The following is a 16,935-nucleotide window of genomic DNA, read 5'->3' as shown; positions in this document are numbered from 1 at the left end:
TAGGTGTGATCATCAATAACAGACTATCTCCGGCTGACCACATCAGCGAGAAGGTATGGAACATGTATACACTGCTTGCAAATATGAGAATAGCATTCACATACATAAATGAAGACATGCTAAGAAGGGTAATAACATCATTCATTAGACCAACCCTGGAATATGCAACAGTAGTCTGGAGTCATTCATTCATTGCCAGACGTCATGCATCCCAAACGGGGTGGCCAAGGGCTTAGAGTTAATTGTTTTACAGGGAGGGGCACTAATCCTCCACCAACCCCACTTGACACGTAGGGAGAACATTATGCCAACAGCATCTGGTGTTCCCAGGCGGTCATCCATCCAAGTACTAACCAGACCCAATGTTGCTTAACTTCGCTGATCTCACGGGAAGCAGTGCACTCAACGTGACATGGCCGTTTTATTTCTACATAATATTCTATGTTCATCATAAAGCTTTGTGAAATGCAACACAGCACTTTGTCTTGTGACAGCTTTTATGCTAGCCATTCGCCAAAATGGAAAGTTTGCATCAACAGTCAAATATGCAAAAGAACTTGTTATCATTACACTGGCCTGCAAACTTAACAGCATTCAAGTGTGGGAAATAGAGCAAACCCTCAATATAACAAACCCCTGTATTGCAAATTTCGGATATAACCAATGGCCAAATCGCGACCGAACCTCCCCCAAATTTTGCAAACAAAGGTTGCTAAATGCGGGGAAAGTTCGGAAATCAGCCTACAGTGACAACAACATCCCTTCCTGGCAGTGTAAGTGTACTTCAACAGCATCCCTTCCTGGCACAGTAAGTGTACTTCAACAGCATCCCTTCCCGGCAGAGTAAGTGTACCTCATCTCAAAAAGCACATAGACATGATTGAAAAAGTTCAAAGGGCCGCTACAAGATGGATACCAAGCTTAAGGGACCTAAGCTACAAAGAAAGACTAAATAAACTAAATCTAACAACACTACAGGGGCAAAAGAGTGTGTGTGTGTGTGTGTGTGTGTGTGTGTGTGTGTGTGTGTGTGTGTGTGTGTGTGTGTGTGTGCGTATTTACCTATTTGTAGTATACAGGAATTGAGCAATGCTCGTGTTGTCCTGTCTCCATATCCACATTTATCAAGTCTACCTTTACACACATGAATGTTTTTCTCATGCACCACCTCTTTGTCTAAGTCATTCCAAATATTTAAGAATATACCTAATTGTGATATACACGGAATGTACTATGCTCGTGGGTTTCCGTCGCTGTTTCTTAATAAGTCGAATTTAACTTTAAACTCGTTTAAGTTTTTAGACTGGACGATCTCTTTGTCCAGGCTATTCCATAAGTCTATACTTCTGTAAGGAAAGCTATATTTCTTGATATCCTTCAAGCAGCTTGACTTTTTCAATTTCATTCCATGTCCTCCTGTTGCACTCTTATCCCATACAAACAGATCTTCTTTGTCAATTTTATCTACTCCCACCATGGTCCTGAACACCGCAATCATGTCTCCCCTCTTTCTCCTTTCCTCTAACGAAGGCAAATCCAGTTTTTCCAGCCTCTCTCTGTATGACAGGTCTGTCAGACTGGGGACCATCTTGGTTGCTGTTCTTTGTATTCTCTCAATCTTGTTTATATCTTTCTTTTTGTGTGGGCACCACACTACCGCTGCATATTCTAACCTGGGGCGGATCATGGCCACTATCAATTTTTTCATCATTTCCTCATCCATATAATGAAATGCTACTCTTATGTTAGTCAAGAGCTTATAAGTCTCTCCAACTATCTTGTTAATGTGCTTTTCTGGTGACAAACTATCTTGGACCAGCACTCCCAAATCTTTCTCTTCTCTCCTTTTTGTGATTAATTCATTACCCAAAAAATAATTCAGTGATGGTCTCCTGGTACTTTTACCCATTTCCAATATTTTACATTTCTTTACATTAAATTTCATTTCCCACGTCCGGCTCCAATTGTGTATCCTATCCAAATCCTCCTGCAGTATTTTACAATCCTCCTCAACCTCCATCTTCCTCAAGATCTTTACATCATCAGCAAACAGACTCGCATAACTGTTCACTCCATCTACCATATCATTTACATAAATCAGGAACATTACTGGCTCCAACACTGAGCCTTGAGGGACTCCACTTGTTACTTCCCTCCATCCAGACATCTTTTCCTTTATTACTGTCCTCATTTGTCTGTCTCTCAAAAAGTCTCTCATCCATTCCAGAAGTTTCCCCTTTAGTCCTCCTATATATTCTAGTTTCCACATTAGTCTCTTATGAGGTACCTTGTCAAAGGCCTTCTCTAAGTCTAAGTACACACAATCCACCCAACCATCTCTCTCCTGTACCACATCAATCGCTCTTGAGTAAAAGCTCAACAAGTTTGAAACACATGACCTTCCACTTCTGAATCCAAACTGACATTCAGCCAAAATATTCATCTCTTCCAGATATTTTATCCATCTGTCTTTCAGGATTCTCTCACACAATTTTGCGACCATGCTGGTTAGAGACACTGGTCTATAATTCAGGGGTTCTTCCCTGTTTCCTCCCATGTAAATTGGTACCACATTTGCCCTCTTCCATTCTTTTGGCACTTTCCCCTCTTCCAGTGAGCATACAATTAAGCTGTGAATTTTATCCGCCAGTTGTTCTCTGCATTCCTTCAGTACCCAATTAGAAATTCCATCAGGTCCTGGGGCTTTCCTTACATCTTGAGTTTCCAGTAATTTATACACTTCCTGCACCTCCACTTTTATATCTTTCATCACCGGAACATTTCTAATCACTCCCTCCCCCTCCACAAGCTCCTTTTCTTTAGTGAAAACTGACTGGAAACGTTTGTTCATTATTTCTGCTTGCATTGCCGCATCCTTAAAGACCTCTCCATCTACTTTCAGCTTGATGATTCCTTCCTTTTGTTTCAGTTTGCCATTAACAAATCTATAAAACAGTTTTGGTTCATCCTTGCATTTGTCAATTATACCTTTTTCAAAATTCCTTTCTTCTTCCCTACGTATTCTTGTGTATTCGTTTCTTGTTCTTTTATATTCTTCCTTTGTTCTGTCGTTACCTCTCTTTCTCCAATTGTTCCACGCCTTATCTCTCTCTTTTTTGGCTATCATACACCTTCTATTAAACCACTCCTTTTTCCTGTTTTCTTTCCCTCTTACTCTTGGTACATATTTTTCCACTCCCAAATTATAGAGGTCTAGAAAGATATCCCACTTCCTCTGTATCTCTCGTTTCTCGGAATTTTCTCCAATCCGCATTTTCAAAAAATTTTCTCAATCCTGTAAAGTTTGCTTTGCCAAAGTTGTATCTTCCCTGTCTATGAAGCTAGTCTCTTGGCTCGATGTTTCCTATTAACATTTGGAACTCAATGACCACGTGATCACTTTTTCCCAAAGGACAGAGAAATTCCAATGATTCTATTACATCGGGTTCTTTGGTAAACAGTAAATCTAACCTTGCTGGTGTGTCCTCACCTCGAAACCGTGTCTCTTCTTTGACCCACTGCGTCATCACATTATTCATTATTATATTTAATAACATAGTGCCCCACGAATCCTCGCCGCCTCCCGAGTACCATTCCTCCCAGTTCACCTCTTTACAATTAAAGTCACCCACCAAAATTATATTACTGCTTTTCTCAATTATTTTTTGCAAGTAGCTAGCCATATCTGACAACATCTCATGGTATTCGTCATCCTTCCATGCTCTCGTCTTTGGGGGAACATACACTACCGTCATATCTCTCTTAACATTCTCTCCAGTTTCTAATTTCATATATATCACTTCAGCCCTGCCTTCTCCCATTTCCACAGTATCTACATTTATGTTGTTCTTCACTGCTATCATCACTCCTTCTCCCTTTTTTTCTTTTCTGTCTTTTCTCCACAGTTTGTATTTACCATCTCCCAAATGAACATCAGTATCTTCTCTTAATTTGGTCTCTACAAAGCACATGACATCAGGTTCATGTTCTCTCAAGAAATCATTAATTTCGATCCTTGTCGATATGAAACCATCAACATCTTTCACAACCATCCCCCCTAGTTTCCTTCACTTCTATTTCCTTAAACACCATTTCCTTACTTTCATATCCAATACTCTCCAAAAAAAAGTATTACGTTCTTCCTCTGTCCTCTTATCATTTTTTTCCTTTACTTCTTCCTTTAATGATTTTAAAACTTCTCTTTCTTCTTCATTCAGATCTTTTCTTATTATAATATTTTCCATCACCGCCTCTTTGCTTAATTTCCAGGTCACTTTAAGTATCTCATTTATTACACTTTCTGATGTAAAATTGACTCTCATTGGTCTTGTTTCCCCTTTCTTATAAGGCCCTATCCTCCTTACTTCCTCAATTTCTTTTACCCACTTGTCTCCTTCGGGGTCAATCTTGCCTAATATTCCTCTCACCATGTTCGTGTCTCTCTCGAGTCTTGCGAACCTAACCTTTTCTTCCTCTTCCCTGTTTCCAAATACTACCACACATCTGTTCCTTTCTACAGTTTCTCTCACTATTTTCTCTTTTTTCTTCAGTATTTTCACTACATTTTCTTCCATTTCTTTCTTGTTCATTTCCCTTTCTTCCTGGATGATCTCTCTTAAGCTGACCACTTCTTTCTGTTTTTCTTCTACGTAAGCCCACTTTGCCTTATGTTCTTCTAATACATTACTCACCTTCTCCGTTTTATTAGTACTCTCTTCAAGTTTCCTCCTCAGTTCAACATTTTCCCTCTTCAAATTCCTAATCTCTTCATTGGCTGTTTCGTTGGACTGGATTAGACTCTGTATGGTGGTTTCCATATTTCCTGACACATCCTTTATCACTAGATTCTCTACTTTTTTTTCGAGTTCACTAATCCTCATAATTAATGTTTTCACCAGGTCCATGACATTAGTATTAGCATCAAATCCTTGAAATTCCATTCCCTCATTGTTTACATTTTCGGCCATGTTTAATGTAAAGTACCTAAACAGCTGTTACCGAATAAGCCACAAACATTCATGTATACTATTGCCAACAAATCTTTACATTTTTGGTAGTGTACTAACTTTCATTATTTTAAATTTAAAGAAAGACCCTAGGTGACAGGACAGACAAAATTCCTGAAACTACTCAAGGTTAGGAGAGATGCCTGGGACGTCCGCTCTCTCCAGCTGTGTGTGTGTGTGTGTGTGTGTGTGTGTGTGTATTTACCTATTTGTATTTACCTATTTGTAGTCTACAGGAATTGAGCAATGCTCGTGTTGTCCTGTCTCCATATCCACATTTATCAAGTCTACCTTTACACACATGAATGTTTTTCTCATGCACCACCTCTTTGTCTAAGTCATTCCAAATATTTAAGAATATACCTAATTGTGATATACACGGAATGTACTATGCTCGTGGGTTTCCGTCGCTGTTTCTCAATAAGTCGAATTTAACTTTAAACTCGTTTATGTTTTTAGACTGGACGATCTCTTTGTCCAGGCTATTCCATAAGTCTATACTTCTGTAAGGAAAGCTATATTTCTTGATATCCTTCAAGCAGCTTGACTTTTTCAATTTCATTCCATGTCCTCTTGTTGCTCTCTTATCCCATACAAACAGATCTTCTTTGTCAATTTTATCTACTCCCACCATGGTCCTGAACACCGCAATCATGTCTCCCCTCTTTCTCCTTTCCTCTAACGAAGGCAAATCCAGTTTTTCCAGCCTCTCTCTGTATGACAGGTCTGTCAGACTGGGGACCATCTTGGTTGCTGTTCTTTGTATTCTCTCAATCTTGTTTATATCTTTCTTTTGTGTGGGGACCACACTACCGCTGCATATTCTAACCTGGGGCGGATCATGGCCACTATCAATTTTTTCATCATTTCCTCATCCATATAATGAAATGCTACTCTTATGTGAGTCAAGAGCTTATAAGTCTCTCCAACTATCTTGTTAATGTGCTTTTCTGGTGACAAACTATCTTGGACCAGCACTCCCAAATCTTTCTCTTCTCTCCTTTTTGTGATTAATTCATTACCCAAAAAATAATTCAGTGATGGTCTCCTGGTACTTTTACCCATTTCCAATATTTTACATTTCTTTACATTAAATTTCATTTCCCACGTCCGGCTCCAATTGTGTATCCTATCCAAATCCTCCTGCAGTATTTTACAATCCTCCTCAACCTCTATCTTCCTCAAGATCTTTACATCATCAGCAAACAGACTCGCATAACTGTTCACTCCATCTACCATATCATTTACATAAATCAGGAACATTACTGGCGCCAACACTGAGCCTTGAGGGACTCCACTTGTTACTTCCCTCCATCCAGACATCTTTTCCTTTATTACTGTCCTCATTTGTCTGTCTCTCAAAAAGTCTCTCATCCATTCCAGAAGTTTCCCTTTAGTCCTCCTATATATTCTAGTTTCCACATTAGTCTCTTATGAGGTACCTTGTCAAAGGCCTCTCTAAGTCTAAGTACACACAATCCACCCAACCATCTCTCTCCTGTACCACATCAATCGCTCTTGAGTAAAAGCTCAACAAGTTGGAAACACATGACCTTCCACTTCTGAATCCAAACTGACATTCAGCCAAAATATTCATCTCTTCCAGATATTTTATCCATCTGTCTTTCAGGATTCTCTCACACAATTTTGCGACCATGCTGGTTAGAGACACTGGTCTATAATTCAGGGTTCTTCCCTGTTTCCTCCCTTGTAAATTGGTACCACATTTGCCCTCTTCCATTCTTTTGGCACTTTCCCCCTCTTCCAGTGAGCATACAATTAAGCTGTGAATTTTATCCGCCAGTTGTTCTCTGCATTCCTTCAGTACCCAATTAGAAATTCCATCAGGTCCTGGGGCTTTCCTTACATCTTGGGTTTCCAGTAATTTATACACTTCCTGCACCTCCACTTTTATATCTTTCATCACCGGAACATTTCTAATCACTCCCTCCCCTTCCACAAGCTCCTTTTCTTTAGTGAAAACTGACTGGAAACGTTTGTTCATTATTTCTGCTTGCATTGCCGCATCATTAAAGACCTCTCCATCTACTTTCAGCTTGGTGATTCCTTCCTTTTGTTTCAGTTTGCCATTAACAAATCTATAAAACAGTTTGGGTTCATCCTTGCATTTGTCAATTATACCTTTTTCAAAATTCCTTTCTTCTTCCCTACGTATTCTTGTGTATTCGTTTCTTGTTCTTTTATATTCTTCCTTTGTTCTGTCGTTACCTCTCTTTCTCCAATTGTTCCACGCCTTATCTCTCTCTTTTTTGGCTATCATACACCTTCTATTAAACCACTCCTTTTTCCTGTTTTCTTTCCCTCTTACTCTTGGTACAAATTTTTCCACTCCCAAATTATAGAGGTCTAGAAAGATATCCCACTTCCTCTGTATCTCTCTTGTTTCTCTGAATTTTCTCCAATCCGCATTTTCAAAAAATTTTCTCAATCCTGTAAAATTTGCTTTGCCAAAGTTGTATCTTCCCTGTCTATGAAGCTAGTCTCTTGGCTCGATGTTTCCTATTAACATCTGGAACTCAATGACCACGTGATCACTTTTTCCCAAAGGACAGAGATATTCCAATGATTCTATTACATCAGGTTCTTTGGTGAACAGTAAATCTAACCTTGCTGGTGTGTCCTCACCTCGAAACCGTGTCTCTTCTTTGACCCACTGCGTCATCACATTATTCATTATTATATTTAATAACATAGTACCCCACGAATCCTCGCCGCCTCCCGAGTACCATTCCTCCCAGTTCACCTCTTTACAATTAAAGTCACCCACCAAAATTATATTATTGCTTTTCTCAATTATTTTTTGCAAGTAGCTAGCCATATCTGACAACATCTCATGGTATTCGTCATCCTTCCATGCTCTCGTCTTTGGGGGAACATACACTACCGCCATATCTCTCTTAACATTCTCTCCAGTTTCTAATTTCATATATATCACTTCAGCCCTGCCTTCTCCCATTTCCACAGTATCTACATTTATGTTGTTCTTCACTGCTATCATCACTCCTCCTCCCTTTTTTTCTTTTCTGTCTTTTCTCCACAGTTTGTATTTACCATCTCCCAAATGAACATCAATATCTTCTCTTAATTTGGTCTCTACAAAGCACATGACATCAGGTTCATGTTCTCTCAAGAAATCATTAATTTCGATCCTTGTCGATATGAAACCATCAACATTAGTATATATCACCTTCAAATTATTTTTGACATTATTAATACCCTCTTCTCTCCTACTCTCTGTCCGTACCACTTCCTCAACTTCTGATCTTTCACAACCATCCCCCCTAATTTCCTTCACTTCTATTTCCTTAAATACCATTTCCTTACTTTCATATCCAATACTCTCCAAAAAAAGTATTACGTTCTTCCTCTGTCCTCTTATCATTTTTTTCCTTTACTTCTTCCTTTAATGATTTTAAAACTTCTCTTTCTTCTTCATTCAGATCTTTTCTTATTATAATATTTTCCATCCCCGCCTCTTTGCTTAATTTCCAGGTCACTTTAAGTATCTCATTTATTACACTTTCTGATGTAAACTTGACTCTCATTGGTCTTGTTTCCCCTTTCTTATAAGGCCCTATCCTCCTTACTTCCTCAATTTCTTTTACCCACTTGTCTCCTCCGGGGTCAATCTTGCCTAATATTCCTCTCACCATGTTCGTGTCTCTCTCGAGTCTTGCGAACCTAACCTTTTCTTCCTCTTCCCTGTTTCCAAATACTATCACACATCTGTTCCTTTCTACAGTTTCTCTCACTATTTTCTCTTTTTTCTTCAGTATTTTCACTACATTTTCTTCCATTTCTTTCTTGTTCATTTCCCTTTCTTCCTGGATGATCTCTCTTAAGCTGACCACTTCTTTCTGTTCTTCTTCTACGTGTGCCCACTTTGCCTTATGTTCTTCTAGTACATTACTCACCTTCTCCGTTTTATTAGTACTCTCTTCAAGTTTCCTCCTCAGTTCAACATTTTCCCTCTTCAAATTCTTAATCTCTTCATTGGCTGTTTCGTTGGACTGGATTAGACTCTGTATGGTGGTTTCCGTATTTCCTGACACATCCTTTATCACTAGATTCTCTACTTTTTTTCGAGTTCACTAATCCTCATAATTAATGTTTTCACCAGGTCCATGACATTAGTATTAGCATCAAATCCTTGAAATTCCATTCCCTCATTGTTTACATTTTCGGCCATCTTTAACGTACCGATCAAGTACCTACACAGCTGTTACCAATAAGCCACAAACATTCATGTATACTATTGCCAACAAATCTTTACATTTTTGGTAGTCTACCAACTTTCATTATTTTAAATTTAAAGAAAGACCCTAGGAGACAGGACAGACAAAATTCCTGAAACTACTCAAGGTTAGGAGAGATGCCTGGGACGTCCGCTCTCTCCAGCTGTGTGTGTGTGTGTGTGTGTGTGAGTTCTACAGGATTTGTGTTAAGCTCATGCCGTCACGCATCCACCGATATATCTACAGTATCCAACTTTGCTTTGAAAGCATGAATATTCTTTTCACAAATCACATTTTCTTCAAAATTATTCCATTTGGTTATAATTCTATTGGAAGGGGGCTCACCATCCACTCACTTGATGTAGTGCTGCTCTCTGGTGTCTGCCCTTTCCTCTCCTCCCCCCTTCTTTCCTTCCTTCCTCTTCTGTCTTTAATTCATTCTTTCCTCATCCTTCTGCCTACAGGTGACTTTACACTACCTCTTCTGTCTTTCTTTCCTTCATTCTTTCCTGTTCCGTCTGCCTGTGGGTGACCCTACAGTAGGTGACAAGCCAAATGGTTTCCTGTACACCAGGAAACCATTTACTGCACTGGGTGGTAACCATATAACCATATTATGGCGCCTGGTGGTTTAGTGGGTAATTACGGTGCTCCAGTCGGCTTGAACTGGTGAAGGTTTATATTCAAGGGGTGACTGGGGTTTATGGCTCAGGTAATGCCACTCAAGGATGAGTAAGGGTGGTCACTCTCATCCTAAATGTCAGGACTAACTTGCCTAGTCCCAGGCTCCGACACTTCTCAAGGAGGAAAGTAGGATTGGATGATGGAGGATGGATGGAAAGCTATAATTTCTTACAACACCCAAGCAAGATGGTATCTTTAATTTAAAATTATGTCCTCTCATTCTCCTCTCATCACTCGTTTTTATTTTTGTTTTTAAAGGCTCCAACATGCTTGCATGTGTCGGCCTAGGTCACCTAATGGCGGCTCTCCATGCTGCACGATCCATTGCAGCCTCCCTGTTCAGTCCCTTAACCCTGAGGTCACAATTAATGACCTCGTCCCATGTCTTTCTCGGTCTACCCCTCATAACCGCACCCCCAATATTAACAAGTTCTCACCTTCCTCACCCAATTATCATCCCCCATCCTCTCCACATGTCCAAACCACCTCAATCTACCTCTCCTCATCACAACACCAATACACTCCAATCCAATCCTACCTCTCAACTCTTCCATCATAAACCCAGCCCCTCCAGGCCTTGGACGCAGGGATGCACTGCACATCCACCTAATCATTGTCATTTCTGTACGTCTGAGCCGGCGAATATCTTCCTCCTTCACTGCCCAGGTCTCACTACTATACAGCATTACACTTCTAACACATGCTGCATACAAAGACCCCTTAGCACGTAGGAAGAGTCCTCTCAATGTCAGGAGAGGCAAGAGCTCCCTGAACTTCTTCCAACCACTTCTCACCCTAGCCACAGAGCTAGCTCCAGCCCCACCTCCAGCACACAACATGTCTCCCAAATAACAAAACTCTTCCACACACTCAAGAGATTCACCAGCAAGTTCAATCCTTTCACGTCTGACAATCTCCACCTGCTCACCCCGACACGCTGTACACATAAAATCAGCATTATCTCGCAGTCTACCTCTGATACCACTACATCTCTTGTGCACCTATTTATCACAAACACCGCACAAGATGGAATTACTTCCCACGCCCTTGTGGCAAACTGCACATGGCCACTCTCCCTCGTCTTTGACAGTACCGTCACCAACCCTAGATATCATTACTTTTGTTTTATCTGCATTTACCCTTAAACCCTTGTGCCCCATACCATCCCTCCACTTCCTAAACCTTTCCTTCGCCTCCCTTTCGTTCTCTGCAGTCAACACCAAATCATCAGCATACAACAACTCCCACAGGAGTCCATTTCTAAAGTCACGTGAAAGGGCTTCAAGTACCATGATAAACAACATGGGACTCAAGACTGACCCCTGATGCACACCAACATTCATGGAAAACTCATCACTCAAATCTCCATTCACCCTTACCTGGGTGTGAGCACCCACATACATAGCCGTAACCACCCTAACCAGCCACTCCTCCAACCCAAGCTTTCTCATTGCCCACTTCACCACCTCTCTACTGACTCTGTCAAAGGCCTTTTCCAAATCAACAAAAACAAAATAAAGATCCCTTCTCCTACCAATATATTTTTCCTGAAGCTGTCGAACAATGAATATAGCATCAATGGTCCCCCTACCTGGCATAAACCCAAACTGCATCTCATCAATATTCACTCTTTCTCTAATCATACCTTCTAAAACTCCTCCATTACCTTAATTATCTGATCTAAAAGCTTTATACATCTATAATTTCCTCTTTCCTGGGCATCACCCTTCCCTTTATACGCATTTACAATTACACTCTTCAGCCAATCATCTGTGACAACACACTCATAAATAATCCTATTTATCAGGTCAGTGACTAACCTCACCCCTACATCGTCTGAGGCCTTCAACATTTTGGCAGTCAACCCAGACACACCTGCTGCCTTCCCCACCTTCATCCTGCCTATTGCCTCACCCACAGTAGCAGCATCAATCAAAGGCCAGGGGCCAGACACTGGATCTGCTGGCTCCAAACCTTCCCTGTCCCAGTCAAACTCCTCATTCAACAACCTGTTATAATGCTCTCTCCATGCATCTTTAATATCCACACTGTTCACCACTACCCTTCCTTCATCATTCTTCACACACTGCTCACCTACAATATCCCGATTATCCCTCTTCACCTGACCTGCCACCCTAAATGTCATATTTTTCCTTTCCCCATGATTTAGGTTATCAAGTAATAGTCTCTGTGACTCAGACTTTGCCCTGTATAACTCTCTTCTAGCCCTCCGCTTGGCAGCAAAATATTCCTCTTTGCTACCACCCTTCTTCCATTCCCGGAAAAGCCTTCTTTTCTCCTTAACTGCAGTTTCTACACTCTCATCCCACCACCAAGTTACTTTGTGTCTTGGTGGTCCTCTTGTCCAACCGCATGTTACATTAGTAACTCTCAAGAAATTGTTCTTGAGGGCTCTGTACTGTTCATTAACGCCTCTGTCTACAGCTCATTGTTCAGCCACCACTCTCCTCAACTCGCTATAGAAGGCATCTCTTACTACATGGTCTTTCAGCTTCCATATTTTCCTCCTAGGTACATAAGTTCTCTTTTCCATCACTTGTTCTATAAGCACCATATCACAAATCAATAGTTTGTGCTGCTGCACACACTCCTCACTTCCTATAACTTTAACATTCCTCACTAACTTCCTATCGGCCCTCCTAACCAGAAAATAATCTATCTGACTGCTACTTCCCCCAGACTCATACGTAATTAACCTACTGACTGCTATTTCCCCCAGACTCATACGTAATTAACCTACTGACTGCTATTTCCCCCAGACTCATATGTAATTAACCTACTGTCTCTTTTCCTAAAATATGTGTTGCACACAATCATGTCTGTTGCCTCCCCAAACTCGAGTATCCTTTCCCCTTCTGCATTCCTTATACCATACGCACATCCCCCATGCACTCCTTCATAACCTTGTGCTGCTTCACCTACATGACGATTTAAGTCCCCTCCCAAAATCACTATCTCATCATCCTGCATACCACCCATTACACGTTTTAAATCATCCCAAAATCTATCTTTCTCTGCTACATCCAATCCTGCCTGTGGAGCATATGCCGATATATTCGCAGCTATCTTTCTACCCAAAAGAATTTTCACTACCAATATCCTATCGCTTACTCTCAAAACATTCATAACATATTCCACCCTGATACATCACTGATGATATAAACTTCTCTATCAATGTTCTTTATACCATGCACACACTTATACATCATAATCATATCTCATTATCTTTGTTCCTGTAATGTGGTCAGTTTCAACCTTTCCAATCTCTCTTCATTCTGAATATCTCTTATGCTTGGTATAATATTTGGAGTCACTCCTTGCACTTTCTCTATTTATACGTTTCTTTAAGTGGGGAAACCACACCACAGCAGCATATTCCAATCTTGGACCTACCATTGTCATCGTCAGTTTACCTAGCATTTCTTCGCTCATATCATTAAATGCTGTCCTTATGTTAACCGACATATTATATGCTCCACTAATTATCTTACTTATATTCATCTCTGGCAATAATCCCTCCTGTATTATTAAACCCAAATCTTTCTTCTGAGCGACTTTACTGAGAACTCCATTCCCAGTATGTAACCCCAGTTTGGTCTTCTCTTACTTATAAGCATCTCATTTACTATTTACTAGTGTTAAAATCAATATTCCATAACTGACTCCATGTAGTCGATCTAAATCTTCCTGCAGCTCTCGACAACTATTTTCATCTACTTTTTTTTTTTTTTTTTTTCCCCCCCCATAATATTTGAAGCAAAAAACATATTCATATAATTATGCATGCATGCAACCTGCCCTTATCTACTGTGCTATACAATAATCTCAGGGTAAGTACAGTACTTCAATATTTAAGTTAAAAAGGTAGTAGGTGGGGGACTCACCATCCACTCACTCAATGCAGTGCTGCTCTTCAGTGTCCGCCCTTTCCTCTCCTCCATCCTTCATTCCTTTCATTCTCTTCTGTCTTTCTTTCCTTCATTCTTTCCTTATCCTTCTGCCTACAGGTGACTTTACACTCCCTCTTCTGTCTTTCTTTCCTTCATTCTTTCCTCTTCCTTCTGCCTGTGGGTGACTCTACATTGAGTGACAAGCCAAATGGTTTCCTGTACACCAGAAAACCATTTACTACCCTGGGTGGTAACCACATAACCAAATTTTGGCGCCTGATGGTTCAGTGGGTCATTACGGCACTCCGGTCGGATTAAGCTGGTGAAGGTTTATATCCAAGGGGTGGTTGTTTTTTTTTGCTCAAGTAATGCCACACAGGGATGAGTGAGGCTAGTCACTCTCATCTTAAATCCCAGGACCAGCTTGCCTAGCCCCAGGCTCCTAGCTCCTCATGGGGCAACGTAAGATTGGATGATGTATGGATGGATGAACAGCAATTTTTTGTGCTTCCCTATCTCTATTTACACCATTCTATGAAAATCTGTGCCCTGAATTAGGTCTTGTCTCATCTAAATAATTTCCCCATGAGGTTTATTATTTGTTCAGTACAGAATTAGTCCAGTATGGCAGTGTTGTCTGATCTAAAGGTCTGTAGGGTCTCTAGTCTGATCCAGCTACCATACTGGATTGAAGATCAGTGTAGTAGTAGCAGTACTAGTTAAAACCCCAGACTCATCTGAATTTGAATCCTATGGACCATAAACTAAAATTACCCTTCTTCTGCAGTCCACTATTTTCTTTTAGGGAGATATACTGTAGTAAAAGAAGTGGGAAGCATTTATTTAAGTGACCAACTCTACCACCTGGTCATATCTGTGCCACCACATGCATGACTTTACAGGACTAAGTATGCTTTGTTTCCTCAGTGTGGAGCCTTGGACACTAATATGGTGGGCAACCTGGAGAAGGAGGTGTGCAAGGTACTGAAGAGCCTCCGCCCACAGGCAGTCAACATTGTAGATGCATTTGACATCCCAGACCACTTCCTTGGCTCCACACTTGGGGCTTGGGATGGCAATGTGTATCAGAGGTCAGGATTCACTTTATCCCCCTCAGTTTTTGCAGTACTTAGAGCCAAAATGAGTAACTATAATACCTATAAGGTCTTGTTGTATATATATATTTTTTATTATTTTTTAGCATGTAAACTTTCAATAAATTACAAAAAGAGTGCACTTTGACAGTTTCCCAACATTTACAGCATTCGTTCAGAAAAATATAAACTATTTTGGAATGGACTTCAGATATCTGCAAGAATATACTTTCATGAGGTACTGTGTAATAAAAGTAAGTTTATGTGGCCTGCTTGCAGTCTCAACTGTAAAATATAAAATGTTATGGTATCTGATCACTCAATATTTCAGCATCTAAAAAGATTTAAAAATTCTTTGTATTGCAACAGATTCATATTTCACATGTATCCAGGTAATATGGATACATTTATAGAAAGACCCATCAAGCCAACGGTGTTACAATTCATCCATTAAAATGGGTGGTGGTAAGAATCATCCCAGACTCAAACAGGTGAGGAGAGTGTGCAATGGTCCTTGTCTCTGATTTGTAATGCCTCATGTGGCATGGTGGCCTCCCTCCAAGATTGTCCAAACAGAAAGCACTGTGATACTGCTTCTGCATTCCTCTCATCAGATGCAGCCAGAACCACCACCCTTTTGTTGGCTGACCTGTTACATCGCCACTTCTTGCACATTTGTAGATGAACATCTATCATCAACCCTGGGAGGTACTAGTACGAGAGGGAAATCTGTCTGCATGCTTGGTAACTAGACAGGAAACATTCAATCCCAAATACAGACACTTGGTATTGACTGTACACAGTGTCCAAGCGGAGACTCTCATACTAATACAAATATATCTCAAATATCTTTTTTCCCCCAGCGACTTCCAGGAACTGTTATTAAGTAATTATCTGGTTTTGACACTTGGTTTAGCTTCCAGTCCAAAGAAAACATCAGTTGTACGAGTACAATGGCAAACCTCAGCATGGGGGGTTCCTTAGGAGGAAAATCGGCATAATTTTTATGTATGAATATGTTGGCTGGCCTGATGCGATGCAAGGAAAGTTACCAGCATGGAAGAACCCATCCAACCCAATTGTTTGTATGAACAACTTAGCCCTGGTAACATTTCCCTTTTAGTGTTATTATTAAGGTAGGGAAGAGCCAAAAGCAGAGATCATGTACTAACCCAGCGGTTATCACAAGAGTTGTGCATCACATAGAGATATCACATGCATGAGGTACTGTATTTTGTCCATTTGTTCACCCATTTATAATACATCCATCTACAAGTTTCTCTCTAGTTTACTCTACACCTGAGTAACAAAACAAATGCTTCATGCAGCCAGACACCATTTAGTACTGTATTTTGTTTGGTAACCATACAGCCAACAAACGGACACCTGGTAGTGCAATGAGTTACGATGCACCATCTAACTGCATGTGGTACATAAGGCTTTAAATATGGGGGATGGTTGGGATTTACTGCTAATATACTGCCACTCCGGGGTCAGAGTCTAGTCACTTGCCACAGATATCAGGACGGAACAACCTAACCCTTGGCCCCTACGGTATTGATGGAGCAGTAAAGGATGTATGCATTTCTTCATCTCAGAACCTCAGTATCACCATTCACTGTTTTTTCTTTTCTTGCCCTTAGATTGTATGATGAGGCACTGAAGAGTCCGCTGAACAAGACTGACGTGCCACAAGCTTACTACAAGTACCTCCGTCCACTCATGAAGGCAAACCTCTAAATACATTATGATGGGTAAATGGTGATACTATAGGCAGTTTGTTTTCAACTGACGGAACCAGGCCACTCTCACATGATGAATACTAAGCTGTAGTTACATGAAATTCAATGAGTCTTACTTAAGAGGAAGGAACAATTCTTATTGGTTACTTGTCAAAGCATCCCTCCAGTCTGATGACACCTGGTCTTCACATGAGCTGATACGGGTTTGAGATCTTTGTCATATGAAATAAACTTACTCTTGT

General features: G+C 40.5%; 1 protein-coding gene and 1 pseudogene across 1 annotated transcript in view; one reads left to right on the top strand and one right to left on the bottom strand.

The window, feature by feature from the left end:
• The window catches only part of LOC145409612 (peroxisomal acyl-coenzyme A oxidase 1-like), a 215,424-nt gene extending 198,733 nt beyond the window's left edge, over positions 1 to 16,691 (top strand). The window contains exons 13-14 of the mRNA XM_080279965.1: positions 14,785 to 14,948; positions 16,595 to 16,691. Of these exons, the coding sequence (XP_080136091.1) occupies positions 14,785 to 14,948; positions 16,595 to 16,691 (261 nt within the window). The remainder of the gene's footprint in view (positions 1 to 14,784; positions 14,949 to 16,594) is intronic.
• Positions 306 to 424, bottom strand: LOC145409731 (5S ribosomal RNA; annotated as a pseudogene).
• Positions 16,692 to 16,935: the final 244 nt, after the last annotated feature.

Source organism: Coenobita brevimanus, chromosome 82, assembly GCF_032717465.1.
Source record: "Coenobita brevimanus isolate Jiangsu-jjx chromosome 82, ASM3271746v2, whole genome shotgun sequence".
Lineage (NCBI taxonomy): Eukaryota > Metazoa > Arthropoda > Malacostraca > Decapoda > Coenobitidae > Coenobita > Coenobita brevimanus.
This window is presented reverse-complemented; position numbering and strand designations above follow the sequence as displayed.